General features: G+C 45.1%; 1 protein-coding gene across 1 annotated transcript; it reads left to right on the top strand.

Annotated features, from left to right (window-relative positions):
• Window positions 1–1,511: 1,511 nt before the first annotated feature.
• Window positions 1,512–4,179, top strand: TUBB8B (tubulin beta 8B). Its single transcript, XM_032165925.2, is given in 6 exon segments — window positions 1,512–1,950; window positions 2,221–2,329; window positions 2,408–2,518; window positions 3,020–3,349; window positions 3,352–4,009; window positions 4,011–4,179. Coding segments are annotated over 6 exon segments (1,332 nt in total). The 5' UTR covers window positions 1,512–1,893; the 3' UTR covers window positions 4,078–4,179.
• The last annotated feature ends 10,701 nt before the right edge of the window (window positions 4,180–14,880 follow it).

The following is a 14,880-nucleotide window of genomic DNA, read 5'->3' as shown; positions in this document are numbered from 1 at the left end:
CGCCTGTAGTCCCAGCTATTCGGGAGGCTGAGGCAGGAGAATGGCGTGAACCCTGGGGGGCGGAGCCTGCAGTGAGCCGAGATCGCGCCACTGCACTCCAGCCTGGGAGACAGCGAGACTCTGTCTCAAAAAAAAAAAAAAAAAAGATTTGACTGGGGACACAGCCAAAGCTATGTCACAGGTTATGAAACAAATTTATTCTAGCAGGCCAGACTTAGAGATGAGCCCCTTGACCATCCCAAGGAAGAGTGGTTAACAGATGCGAGTTGTTTTATGCATCAGGAAAACAGGAGGGCTAGATATGCTGTTATTAGTCAGCACAAGAGAATCAAGGCACAAGCCTTGCTGGCCTCGACCTCAGCTCAAAAAGCTGAGTTAATTGAACTGAGCCCTTGCAGTTGGGAAAGGATTTAAAAGTTAACATTTACAGTGATTCCAAGTATGATTTTTTAGTGCTTCCTGCTTATGCTGCAATTTGGAATGGGTAGGGACTCCTGACCCCCAAGGGCTTTTCCATACAACATCATTCAGATTTTGAGCCTGTTAGAATGCTGCTTTGCTGCCAAAAAGTGACTATAATTAATTGCAGAGGACATCAAAAGAGAGACTGACCATGTAAAAGGAAATGCCCTTGTAGATGCCGCAGCCAAGGCCCCTGCACTGAAAGGGCCAATGAAGCTTATGGGCATGCTGGTCAGCATACATAGAACTGGGCCAGAACACTCTGAAGAAGAACAAAAATGGGCCAGGGATTGCATTTCGGTCCAGGGCGCCTCTGGCTGGCTGAATGATGGTAATAAATTACTAATGCCAAGTACCAATCATAGGAATATAATTCAGCACTTTCCTGATTCTTTTCACCCTAGAAGGGATTCTTTGTTTCTGTTAATGTCTCATTTGTTCATAGGGGTAAATCTTTTCAAGACACTAAAACAGGTGACTCAGCACTGTGAGCTCTGTGCCTGACATGACCCAAACGGCCAGAAATTTTCTCCTCCAGTTAAACCTGTCCAAAATTGAGGAAGTATCCAGGTGAGAACTGGCAACTCTAATTTACCCCGATGCCTTTCTGCAGGAGATTCAAATATTTGCTAATGCTTACTGATACCGTCACTGGTTAGATCGAGGCATTCCCCACCCCATCTGAAAAATGTTTACCAGAAGAAATAACTCCTCAGTTTGGGTAATCTAAAAGCCTGCAAAGTGACAATGGCCCATCTTTCACAGCAGGCCTATCCCAACACCTATCCTCAGCTTTAAGAATCCAATATCAGCTTCACTCTGCTGGAGACCGCAGTCCTCGGGAAAGGTGAAAGGGCTAATCCTACTCTAAAGAAGACTCTAGCTAAATCAGAGGCCTGTCTCTAACATCCATAGCTTACTGCGGGTTTGAACTGCCCCAGAGTAAAACTTATAATTAAGTCCTGTTGAGTTAACATATGGAAGGCCTTTCCCAACCACGGATCTCCTAATAGACGAAAAGACTCATCAATTTTAAAAAAAGTCATCAATTTAGGACAGGTGCAAAGGCACTCTGTGAATATGGAAACGAGTCTTCCCCTCCCACATGGGAGGAAAATTCAGTTTCAGCTCAGCTAGGGATCTAGTCTCACCAAAGACCCGGGAGGAAGTTCTCCAGCTGAGCACCTTTCTCCAACGTGGAAAGGACCACAGCAAGGACACCTGAGCTCTCCAACAGACGTTCAACGCCAAGGGATTCACAGGTGGGTGCACCTGTGTGGAAGCAAAGCTGTTGCTTATTCTGGGAGCCCAATCCGAGGCTGAGGGAGGTGGGCGCGGGGCTATTTCAGCGTTGGCGGAGGGCGGGCTGGGTTGCTGCGCGTCTGCTTCTCCTTCTCGCGTTTCTCCTGCCGCCCTAATCCTGCCTTGGCCATGAGGGAGATTGTGCTCACGCAGGCCGGGCAGTGCGGGAACCAGATCGGCGCCAAGGTTGGCAGCCGGCGCTCTGAGGGCCCAGCTCGGGCCTGTCAGGTGGCCAGGGAAGATGTTGGCAGTGGCGTGGGCGGTGCCCCTGCGTTGCGGCCTCTGGGTTCCCTGCTGGGGACGCGGTGGAACTGGGCGGCTGGCGAGGCGGCCGGGGTGGACCCCAGGGACACGGCGGCCTAGGGATGGGGGTGCGGGTGAGGGTGGGGTGGGAGAGCGGCTGGGGCGCCTCCATGACTCAGCCCTGGCCTGTCTGGCCCCTCCCGTCTCTGGCAGTTCTGGGAGGTGATCTCTGATGAACATGCCATCGACTCCGCTGGCACCTACCACGGGGACAGCCACCTGCAGCTGGAGCGCATCAACGTGTACTACAACGAGGCCAGCGGTGAGATCCCGTCCTTCCCCCACCACCCTCCTGAGAACGGCGGCCCTCCCCTCGCTCATGCCCTCCCGCCCCTCTCAGGTGGCAGGTACATGCCCCGCGCTGTGCTCGTGGATCTGGAGCCTGGCACCATGGACTCTGTGCGCTCCGGGCCCTTTGGGCAGGTCTTCAGGCCAGACAACTTCATCTTCGGTGAGCTGCGGGGGAGGACTGGGGTGTGGCTCCTTAGCCAGGGCAGCTCAAAATCCAGGAGTGCCCCAAGGTCATCGCTGTGGGAACTGTGGAGCCAGGGGCCCTGAACACCCTCCTATCCGCCGAGTTGAGTCGCTCAATCCACCTCTTCTAAACGGGCTTTGGGAGGAAGGCCCAGGTGTCTCCTCAAGGTAAGGAGCTACTGATGTCAACTCCTTGTAGGGAGCTGAGCTGGGGCCGTGGCTACTGCCTTTCTTGAAAATGGGCAGGAGCCACCTGCAGCGAGGTCTGCTAGCCTGTCTCAGGTTTGACTCCTGACTTAATTCCTAAAAGGGGAAGCTGCTGTCCTGTAACTCTGGGGGAGGGGGTTTCATTTGCTCCACCTGCAGGGCGCATGGTGCTCTCACTTCACACCTGACATATGGCCCTTTTTGCATTATGGTGGTGACCACTGATGACCGTATACCTGGCCATCGAGTGACTGGCTGTACTGTCTTACAGGTCAGAGTGGGGCCGGAAACAACTGGCCCAAGGGATACTACACAGAAGGCGCGGAGGTGATGGAGTCAGTGATGGACGTTGTCAGAAAGGAGGCTGAGAGATGTGACTGCCTGCAAGGTTTCCAGCTGACCCACTCCCTGGGTGGGGGCACTGGGTCTGGGATGGGGACCCTTCTCATTAGTAAGATCCGGGAGGAGTACCCAGACAGGATCACAAACACATTCAGCATCCTGCCCTCGCCCAAGCTGTCAGACACCGTGGTGGAGCCCTACAACGCCACCCTCTCAGTCCACCAGCTCATAGAAAATGCGGATGAGACCTTTTGCATAGATAAGCGCTATATGACATATGTCTCAGGACCCTAAAACTGCCCACACCCACCCATGGTGACCTGAACCACCTGGTGTCTGCTACCATGAGTGGGGTCACCACGTGCCTGCGCTTCCCAGGCCAGCTGAATGCTGACCTGCGGAAGCTGGCCGTGAACATGGTCCCGTTTCCGCGGCTGCATTTCTTCATGCCTGGCTTTGCTCCACTGACCAGCCGGGGCAGCCAGCAGTACCGGGCCTTGACCGTGGCTGAGCTTACTCAGCAGATGTTTGAGGCTAAGAATATGATGGCTGTCTGTGACCCCCGTCATAGCCACTACCTAAGAGCGGCTGCCATTTTCAGGGGTCGCATGCCCATGAGGGAGGTGGATGAACAAATGTTGAACATTCAAAATAAGAACAGCAGCTACTTTGCTGACTGGCTTCCCCACAACGTAAAAATAGTCGTCTGTGACATCCCACCCCGGGGGCTAAAGATGTCAGCCACCTTCATTGGGAACAACCCAATGAAGGAACAAGCCATCCAGGAACTCTTCAAGCGTATCTCAGAGCAGTTTACAGCAATGTTCAGGTGCAAGGCCTTCCTCCACTGGTACACAGACGAGGGCATGGATGAGATGGAATTCACCGAGGCCAAGAGCAACATGAACGACGTGGTGTCAATATCAGCAATATCAGGATGCCACGGCCGAGGAGGAGGATGAGTATGCTGAGGAGGAGGTGGCCTAGAACTCTCCTTTTCTAGGTAAAGGGGGGAAACTGTGGATTCTTTACTGTGTTCTGACAGCCATGTGTCACTATGCACTTGTTCACTTGTCTTCATCTCTCCTCCTGCTGCATTTTAAAGCACTTTTATAGTATGCGGTTTTGCCTAATGAAGTATTAGGCAACTTCACCTCCAACTTCTATGGGCCCTCTGGCTACTGCTGCCAGATGCGCATAGTTGTCCTGCAAGGCTGAAGCTGTCTGGGCTTATCACATGCCCAGGAACAACCATTCCAGTGGCTCCAGGAGGGGTCGGCATGGGCTGTGGACATGCCAAGCAGGTGTCACATGAACTTGGGGATGCCCTGGGCCTTGGGCAGCGACGTGGTGGAAAACCTGTTCCTGAAGGCAAGCCTTGGCTTATCCCATGTGCCAAATTCTAGGGGACCAGCCGGCCATGTTTCTGGAACTTTAAAGTGGTCAGTGACTCTAGTGGACAATGTCCCCAAAGTCCCATCTCAGGGTAGGAATGTGGTCAGACAGCTGGCTCTAAACCAGCAATGAAGGGTGGGCAAGTAGGACCCCAGCCACTCCATCACCATGACGGCCTGGGTGTGTTTGTGTGGCCTCATTCTCTTAATGAGGTAGGCATGGGATATCTGGCAGGGACTACTGGACAGGAATCAAGCCCAGTGTATGCTCACATGCACTGAATCCTATGTAGAAGGGGATTAGGTCCTGGAGGCTGTAGATGGCGGTTGCTGGGCCTGTGTGCTCAGGGCAGTCCAAAGGCACAGATGGGGTTTATGATCAGAACCTGGGGAGACAAGCAGGTGCTCACAAATGCTGCTTCCCCTAACTGGCAACCAGTGAGAAAAACTGAGTGGAGGTCTGACCTGCCTCAGTCTGGAGAGCTGATGCTCTCTGGAAAGGTGGCTAATGCGTACTGTCTGCTGTCTCCCTGTCCTCCACTCCAAAACTTCAAGGCAAATATCATCTAAGGTTGTCAGGATGAGCCTGGTGAGGGTGACACCTTTGGGGATAGGCCTTTCAGCGTGGCAGAGTCTCCTCCCCAGGCTTCTTGGGGAGCCCGGACTTCAAAGCCTGCTTCAGGGAAGCTTCAAATAAGAGGTGTGTGAGCTGGATGCTGGGTAGCATGCCAGGACAGTGCTCTTCTCCCTGGCTCTTGTAGAACTTGTCCGTGGACTGTGTGATGACCTCTTGGTAATTCCCACCCCACCCCCATCACACAGATAAGATGAAGCCAGCATAGTCTGGGGGTGGGCAGATGTACAGGTTCTACCCCAGGTCCCCTGGGCATACTCACCTGCCTCCGACGTGTCAGGGAAAACAGGTGAGGCCCCTTTTTGTTCTCTGAATGTTGGCAATGGTCTACTGCAGTCAAATCGGAACAGGCAGGCAGGAGAGTGCCTCATCTCGAAAGAAGCGGCTCCTGGAAGCAGCTGGGAGGTGGGAGAGGTTCCCCATACTCCCCCAACCTGTTCTTGGGGCACGAAAAGGGGCCTCTGTGACAGCCCCCCTCAGTGGCTCGGCTCTCACTCACTGAGGGATGTCCTTGCCCAACCCAGGTGTGCACCCATCTGAGATGGCCTTGCACAGACCTGGTTAGGAAGGTCCAGCTGCAGCAACCACTGGAACCTGCCCACACCTACTGTATCCACTCACGCGTGGGGCTAGATGTTCCGCCCTCCTGTAATGGTACAGCCAGAGTACTAGAGGGGGCAAGCACCGCTGCAGTTCCCACCTGGGTCTGAGTGGGGGAGGGGCGGGTCAGGCTTGGTGCCCATGTATTTCCCAACTACCTGGTTCCATCTGGGGGCTTCATGGACAGGAGTGGTGCTTTTCCAGGCCTCTTTTCCATATGCCAGCTACAGGCCCAGGTTTCCCAAGTTTCTAGAGCCCCTCTTCCAGCCTGGCAAGCATGGCGTGTTGTAGGGGAAGGACATCAAGCCTACAGGCAGCAGAACCTGTCTGGGTATGTTCTCTACCGCTGGAGGCTCCCGATTGTTTACCTCTTTGGGTGAGAGTCGGCTTAGGATCGATCTCAACATTCTTGTAGGACTTCAGAACTGTACAGACAGGGGCCCACGAGGGAGCAGGGGCTGGGACTGGCAGCTAACCAGTGTAGTGGGGGTTGTAGGACTCAGTTTGGTCTTGCAGGGAATTCAGGGAGGCTTGGATTTGCTGAAGCTCTAGACGAGCTTGGGCTTGGATATGGAAACAGCACGGAGCCGGGGCCCTTCTGCACACTGGAGTCTGAGTCGTTGCACCCTGGTGCATCCATAGGTGTTCCCCACCTGGAGCACAGCTGTGGATAGAAGCCAGGAGAGCTGTGGAGGGAAGAGGAGGAGGAGGGAGTCTCAGGGCAGCCCCAGCAGCCAGGAAGGGCCTCTGCAAGTGAGATGCAGATCCAGCCTGTTGGCCACTTAGCAGCTGCTTGGCCGGCTGCAGATCACCTGACCTCTGCTCACCAGTAAATGGGGGTTGCAGTAGCACTTACCTTCTGGGACCTCAGCAGGTTGAAGAGGCAGCACACACCACGTGCTGAGGAAGCGCCGAACTCAGGCAAGCTTTTCCAGGAGCAGCACCACAGCAGATTAGCATCCAACCTGTACAGGACACGATCAAATCTCCCCACCCCTCATTCCAACGGAAGAAAAGGGAGTCTCTGTCCTAGGGGAGCAGGCACAGGCATATCGATGCAGTCGGCACATGGCCCAGGTTGGGGGAAAGGCCCTTGGATACATGCTGGTTTCACCAACCATCTGTGGGTTGGGTTTGTCCTGGACACCTGCACCCCAGGAGCCAGTAGCCCCTGCATGGGACACGACTGGCAGGTGGGTGGGAGGGCTGAGCTTGGAGGGAAGCCATTATTTGGCCTCATGGGAAGTGGTGCAGGTGGTTGTTGGTGGCTCAGTTTTGCAGGAGCTGGGTGATCACCCAATGAGTGGAAATTGACTTTTTATGAGAAATTGCCAAAATTGGTGAAAGCTCATCAGTTGAAAAGGTGAGTATGCTGACAGTTGGCTTCACCTGCCCCTTCCCCACAAGTAACTGGTGTTCAGAGGTGGATTTGGTTCCTTCCCAGCCTTTTCCCTTTGCATGTAGCTGTGTGCATGTACTTTTGTGTGTACACACACACGTTCCCTGGAGGGGTTACTTTTATTTATTTGGGGGGGATAACTAGTGAGGCAGCCTGACACTTGCTGATCTTGTCTTTTAAGTGTGGAGTCCTCTATGGAGTGGGATTGGGTACTTCCTAGCTGGCCTCTGCCAGCTGTTTGGCTGCCCCAGTTTCTGCCCTTCACAGACATGCTGGCCACCTGGTGTGATACTCAGTGGCCTTGTCTGCAGCTAGTATGATGAGACAAGTGGATCAGGTACATTATAAACTGAAAAAGCACACAACATACAGAGGGAAAGGATAAATGACCATGTGTGTACTGCTCTGCTAAAGTCCACATCACATGACTGAGATGACAAACATTTTTTTTCACCTAACATTTGGGCCCTGAGAAAGGGCATTTATGTTTTACTTTTTATTTATAAAAGAGAAGAAATATTACCAGGCTTTCTTTTCCATTATCCCCAACTCCCACTTTACTCCCTCAAGTTTACCTACCTCAGAAAGAGGAGCTTGCATGGTTAATGAGAGCCTGAAATTATTTGAGCCAGGTCACTGTGTAAAGGTCATACTGCTTCTGTCTCCTTGTGCATCACTTGCGCAGCTCAGATATTTCATAGCTCCGTGTATACAGGTAGCTGTGTTACCCTCCTAGCTGCTTTCTTGGTTTGATACATGCCTGGGAGCATGTGGGAGCACTTAAGGTCTAGGCTCATGGGAGGACTGTTCTGCCAGCCCAGCTCATCCCTCCAGCTCAGCCTGCAGCATGCCTTCCTCCATCTGATTCCAGAGTGGGAGACGGCAGGTCTCACATTGACCTCAAGTTTATGTGACTTTTTCCACCTCTGCTTTCCCAGACTGCCCCTGCTGTGGGACTTGTAAGACTTGTGAAGGTCAGTATCTACTTTTCTTGTGTGGGTGTTTATAAATTATTCCCCTGGAGGGGAACAAATGTTAGAGGAACTCCAAACCCCTAACATATAAACATCTAAGCCTGGCCCTTTTTTGGTGGTAAAATATATATAACATAAAACTTACCATTTTAACGATGATTAAATGTACAGTTCCATGGCATCCAGTATATTCAGTGTTGTCCAACCATCGAATTTATCTAATATATCCATATCTACAACTTCTTTATCCTAAACTGAAACACCATACCCATGAAGAAGTCACTGAACAGAAGACTGATGTATTTGACTCCATAAAAATTAAAACTTTGTATGAGAGAAAAATGTCTCAAAGTCAAAAGTCAACTGGGGACTTAGTTCTGCAACATACATGACAGACAAAAAGCTAATTTGGAATATAGATAGATATATAGATGTAAATATCCATTTTTAACACCACTTAAAAAAATACTGTCCTTTCCCCATTGAATACTGTTGACTCCCTTGTTAAAAATCATGACCCTATTTTTTGGTTCTTTATTTCTATTGCATTGGTCTTTATGTCTGTCTCTATGCTGGTACAGCATTGTTTTGGGTACTGAAGCACTGCAGTAAGTTTGAAACCAGGAAGTGTTAGTCCTCTAACTTTGTTAGTTTTTAAGATTGATTTGGCTACTTGGGGTTTTTTGAGATTTCATCTGAATTTTAGAATAGATTTTTCTATTTTTGCAAATATTGTAATTTTTATAGTGATTTTGTTGAATCTGTAGATGACTATAGATAACAATGGCACCTTGACAAGATTTTGTTTTCCAGTCCATAAACACATGATGTCTTTTATTTGTGTCATCTTTAATACTTTTCTGCCATGTTTATAATTTTTGCTGTACAGGTTTTTCATTTCCTTGGTTAAGTGGGTTTCTAAGTATTTTATTCTTTTGATGCTATCATACATGATACTGTTGTCTTGATTTCTTCTTCAGATAGTTTATTGTTATTGTAGAAATACAACTGATTTTTGTGTATTGATTTTGTATCCTGCAGCTTTGCTGAATTTTATTCATTGCATCTGACAGTTTATTTCACAGAAACTAAAAGATTTTTAATATATAAGTTTATGTCATCTACAGATAATTTTAGTTTTTTAAAAATTGGAATATCTTTTATTCTTTTACTCACCTTATTAACTAACTAGAACCTTCAGTACTATATTAAATAGAAGTAGTAAAAGCAGGCATCCTTGTTTTTGCGCTGAGGGTAAAAGCTTTCAGTCTTTCACCATGTTAGCTGTGTGTGTGGTTTTTTTTTTTTGTATAACATTATGTTAAGGTGTTTTCTTTTTATAGTTTATTAAGTACATTTTATCATGAATGTGGGTTAAATTTTGACAAATGCTTTTTCTTCTTTGATTAAGATGATCACATGAGGGTTTTCTCCTTCTTTATGTTGTGATATTACACTGATTTTCATGTGATGGAACATACTTTTATTTCAGGAGTCAGACTCATTCATAGTGTATAATCCTTTCAATGTACTGCTAAGTTTGAGTTGCTGGTATTTTGTTGAGGATTTTTGCATCAGCATTTGCAAGGGATGTTTGTTTGTAGTTTTCTTATGGTGCCTTTGTCTGGCTTGGTGTCAGGGTAATACTGGCCTCGTAGAATAAGTTAGAAAACATTACCTCCTCTTCAACGTTTTGAAAAAGTTTGAGAAAAAGTGGTGTTAATTCTGCTTTAAACATTGGGTAGAATTCAACAGTGAAGCCATCTGGTCCAGGCTTTTCTTTGTTGCTGGGTTTCTGATTACTGATGCCATCTTCCTGCTGAATCTCCTTGCTGAATAGGTTTATTCAACTTTTCTGATTCAGTCTTAGTAGGTTTTTTGTTTCTAGGAATTTGTTCATTTTATTTAGGTTATTCAATTTTTTAGTGTATAGTTCCTTATGGTACTCTCCTACATCCTTTTTTACTCCAAAAATTTGTTAGTAATGTACCCATTTTATTTTTGAGTTTAGTAATTTGACTAAGAAAAAAGGGAATACTCAATCTAGATAAAATGTTGTCAGTTTTGATCTTTTTCAGAGAACTCGGTTTTGTTGATTTTTGATACTGTTTTTCTATTCTCTATTTCACTTATTTCCACTGCTATCTTTATCATTTTTTAAATTTTGCTAGCCTTTAGTTGTCCCTCTTTAACAGTCCCTCTTTTTCCCTCTGTTTTTAGTTACTTAGGAGTAAAGTTGTTGATTTGGTATCTTTATAATCATTTATAGCTATAAATTTTTCCCTTATGGTACTGTTCTTGATGTATCTCTTAACTTTTGGTATTTCACATTTTTAATCTGTCTCTAGATATTTTCTATTTTCTCTTGTGATTTCTTTTATCCATCCTTCAGTGTTTATTTAATACCTGTATTTTTAGACATAAAATGTGTAACCTACAAAATTTTCTTGATTTGCTAGTTTTATTTGTTGTAAGTTTTTATTTCAGAATTAAATGTGTGTATCAACATTTGTTATGTTCTCATAAACTTCGTAATACAAGGAGATTCCTGGTCCACATATGTAAGTCTCTACATGAATATTATCTTGAAGCATTTAACCTTCTGTTTTAATATTTCAAAGGTCTAAGTGAAATTGAGATTTTGGTTTCTGAGATGAAATCATGGTAGGCGACTGAGAAATGCTTAAGAATTGGCCAAAACTTAAAATTAAGTTAAAGTTTACCTTCGAGATTCAACCTGAATAAGTCACCCTGTATTGCTGGTAATAAAAAATAAGTCTTTAATGGTATAAAAGCAAACTTCAGAGAATGTTTTTTTCCCCAATTGACATCTAAACTAAAAGCTGTAAAAAATTTTCATGGCCTTATGCACTTTTTACTTTAGAATTCCAACTTTTTCTGGTTAAAATTTTTCCAAACAGATTCCTGTGTATTTGAAAGACAAATAATTTTTTAGTTGAAATGCTTAAGCAGTTAAATAAGGCCATGAAAGTTTCTTGAACTTGTGGGAATCCATGAGAAAATCTGACATTATGTTCTATTCTCTTGGAAGGTAGAAATATCGTTTGACTTGTTTTGCTGATAAGAAATGTCCTGAGCAAGGCTACCTGGGGCAATGACCTCACACATGGAAAACGTCGGAGCCCATCTGTTTCCAATCTGCTGTTTTCCAAAAATGAGGGAAGTTCAGTTTTTCCTTTGATACTCTGTTTCTACCAATCCCAATGCCAGGGCTCTCCTGCTTCTACAAGTGACAATGACAAATATAGGCCTGAAGAAAGATGAGCTGATGGCATTCCCAGCTTATTACCTCTCCTTGAGGGCCTTATCTCACATATGTGGATTCAATTCATAGACTCAGCTAGGTGAGGATCTATTATTCAGCTGCATTAGAAGTGACTGCTTAAGACTCAGGTGTGTGGTGAAATGAGGCAGAATTTTCTCAATGCAGTGTTAGGAGAATTTTCTCCTCATAATCACCATCTTACTATCACTAAATCATAGCTAAAGTGAGGAAATTATTCCAGGAAACAGAAATGTAATCTTATGAGGACATAAATTTAGAGATTTTTGGAGAGCTCTTCATAATTTTATGGTGTCCTCTTTGAGCTGGGGTTATAGTTGACATTTCATTATAATATATTAGCTGTTCTAGACTTTATGCATTTATGTAAAGTTTTCTTTGTTGTACTTCAAGTTCTGTGATACATGGGCAGAGCATGGAGGTTTGTTACATAGTTATACACGTGCCATGGTGGTTTGCTGCACCCATCAAACCGTCATCTACATAGGTATTTCTCCTAACGCTATTCCTCCCCTAGCCTCCCACCCCATGACAGGCCCCAGTGTGTGATGTTCCCCTCCCTGTGTCCATGTGTCCTCATTGTTCAACTCCCACTTATGAGTGAGAACACGCAGTGTTTGTTTTTTTCTTTTTTTTTGAGACAGAGTTTCACTCTTGTTGCCCAGGTTGGAGTGCAATGGCATGATCTCGGCTCACCACAAGCTCTACCTCCTGGATTCAAGAGATTCTCCTGCCTCAGCCTCCCAAGTAGCTAGGATTACAGGTATGTGCCAATAAACCTGGCTAATTGTTTGTATTTTTAGTAGAGATGGGATTTCTCCACGTTGGTCAGGCTGGTCTCAAACTCCCCACCTCAGCCTCCCAAAGTTCTGAGACTACAGGCCTGAGCCACTGCTCCTGGCCTGGTTTTCTTTTCTTGTGTTAGTTTGCTGAGAATGATGGTTTCCATCTTCATCCATGTCCCTGGAAAGGACATAAATGCATAGCATTCCATGGTGTATATGTAACACATTTTCTTTATCCAGTTTATCATTAATGGGCATTTGGGTTGGTTCCAAGTCTTTGCTCTTGTGAACAGTGCTGAAATAAACATAGAGTGCATGTGTCTTTATAGTATAATAATTTATAATGCTTTGCGTATATACCCCATAATGGGATTGCCGGGTCAAATGGTATTTCTGGTTCTAGATCCTTGAGGAATTGTCACACTGTCTTCCACAATGACTGAACTAATTTACACTCCTACCAACAGTATAAAAGCATTCCTATTTCTCCACAGCCTCGTCAGCATCTGTTGTTTCCTGACTTTTTAATAATCGTCATTCTAACTGGCATGAGATGGTATCTCATTGTGGTTTTGATTTGCATTCATCTAATGACCAGTGATGATGAGCTTTTTTTCATACGTTTGTTGGCCACATAAATGTCTTCTTTTCAGAAGTGTCTGTTCATTTCCTTTGCCCACGTTTTGATGGGGTTGTTTTTTTCTTGTAAATTTAAATTCTTTGTAGATTCTGAGTATTAGCCCTTTGTCAGACAGATTGCAAAAATTTTCTCCCAATCTGTAGGCTGTCTGTTCACTCTGATGATAGTTTATTTTGCTGTGCAGAAGCTCTTTGGTTTAATTAGATCCCATTTGTCAATTTGGGCTTTTGTTGCCATTGCTTTTGGTGTTTTAGTCATAAAGTCTTTGCCCATGCCTATGTCCTGAACGGTATTGCCTAGGTCTTCTTCTAGGGTTTTTATGGTTTTAGGTCATATGTTTAAGTCTTTATTCCATCTTGAGTTATTTATTTGTATAAGGTATAAGGAAGATGTCCAGTTTCAGTTTCTGCATATGGCTAGCCAGTTTTCCCAACATGATTTATTAAATAAGGAATCCTTTCCCTATTGCTTGTGTCAGGTTTGTAAAAGATCAGATGGTTGTATGTGTATGGTCTTATTTCAGAGTTCTCTATTCTGTTTCATTGGCCTGTTTTTGTACCAGTACCATGCTGTTTTGGTTACTGTAGCCTTATAGTGTAGTTTGAAGTTGGGTAGTTTGATGCCTCCAGCTTTGTTCTTTCTGCTTAGAATTGTCTTGGCTATTTGGGCTATTTTTTGGTTCATGATAATTTTAAAATAGTTTCTTGAAGAATTCTGTGAAAAATGTCATTGGTAGTTTAATGGGAATAGCATTGAATTCTTTTATAAATTACTTTGGGCAGTATGGCCATTTTCACGAATTAATTCTTCCCTATCCATGAGCACGGAATGCTTCTCCATTTGTTTGTGTCCTGATTTTTCTGAGCAGTGGTTTGTAGTCCTCCTTGAAAAGGTTCTTCACTTCTCTTGTTAGCTGTATTCCTATGTATTTTATTCTCTTTGTAGCAATTGTGAATGAAGTTCATTCACGATTTGGCTCTCCACTTGCCTGTTGTTGGTGTATAGAAATACTAGCAATTTTTGCACACTGATTTTGTATCCTGAGATTCTGTTGATGTGGTTTATCAGCTTAAGAAGCTTTTGGGCTGAGATGATGGGGTTTTCTAGATACAGGATCATGTCATCTGCAAACAAAGATAATTTGACTTCCTCTCTTCCTATTTATATACCTTTATTTCTTTCTCCTGCCTGATTGCCCTGGCCAGAAATTCCAGTACTATGTTGAATATGAGTGGTGCGAGAGGTTGCCCTCGTCTTGTGCCAGTTTTCAAGGGGAATGCTTCCAGCTTTTGTCATTGAGTATGATATCGGCTGTGGGTTTGTCATATATGACTCATTTTTTGAGGTGTGATCCTTCAATACTAGTTTATGGAGAGTTTTTAACATGAAGGGATGTTGAATTTTATTGAAGGCCTTTTCTTTATCTATTGAGATAATTGTGTTGTTTTTGTGTTTAGTTCTGTTTATGTGATGAACTACATTTATAGATTTGCCTGTGTTGAACCAACCTTGTATCCAAGGGATGAAGCCATCTTGATCGTGGTGGGTCAAGGTACCCTTATCAGTCTTATGCAATTATGTAAAAAGACTGAACTTATTTCTTGAAGGTTTTGTTGTTCATTCTTTTTTGATCTTTATTCTTCCTGTCTTATATCAGACAGATAGTTTTGAAGCTCTGAGATTCTTTCCTCCACTTGGCCTATTCTGCTAGTGATAATTGTGGTTGCATTGTGAAGTTCTTGTGTTTTTCAGCTCCATCAGGTCAGTTATGTTCCTCTCTAAACTGAATATTCTGGTTATCAGCTACTGTGTTCTTTTATGATTTTTAGCTTCTTGCATTAGGTTAGAACTGCTCCTTTAGCTCAGAGAAGTTTGTTATTACCCACCTCCCAAAGCCTACTTTTGTCAATTCAGCCATCTCAGCCTCGGGTCAGTTCTGTGCCCTTGCTGGGGAGGTGTTGTTGTCATTTAGAGAAGAGGCATTCTGCCTTTTTGAGTCTTCAGCGTTTTTGTGTTGATGCTTTCTCATCTTTGTGGGCTTATCTACCTTTGATCTTTGA

Source organism: Hylobates moloch, unplaced genomic scaffold (genome assembly GCF_009828535.3).
Source record: "Hylobates moloch isolate HMO894 unplaced genomic scaffold, HMol_V3 SCAFFOLD_11, whole genome shotgun sequence".
Lineage (NCBI taxonomy): Eukaryota > Metazoa > Chordata > Mammalia > Primates > Hylobatidae > Hylobates > Hylobates moloch.
Note: the sequence above shows the minus strand (reverse complement) of the source record. Positions and strands in the feature narration are given on the sequence as shown.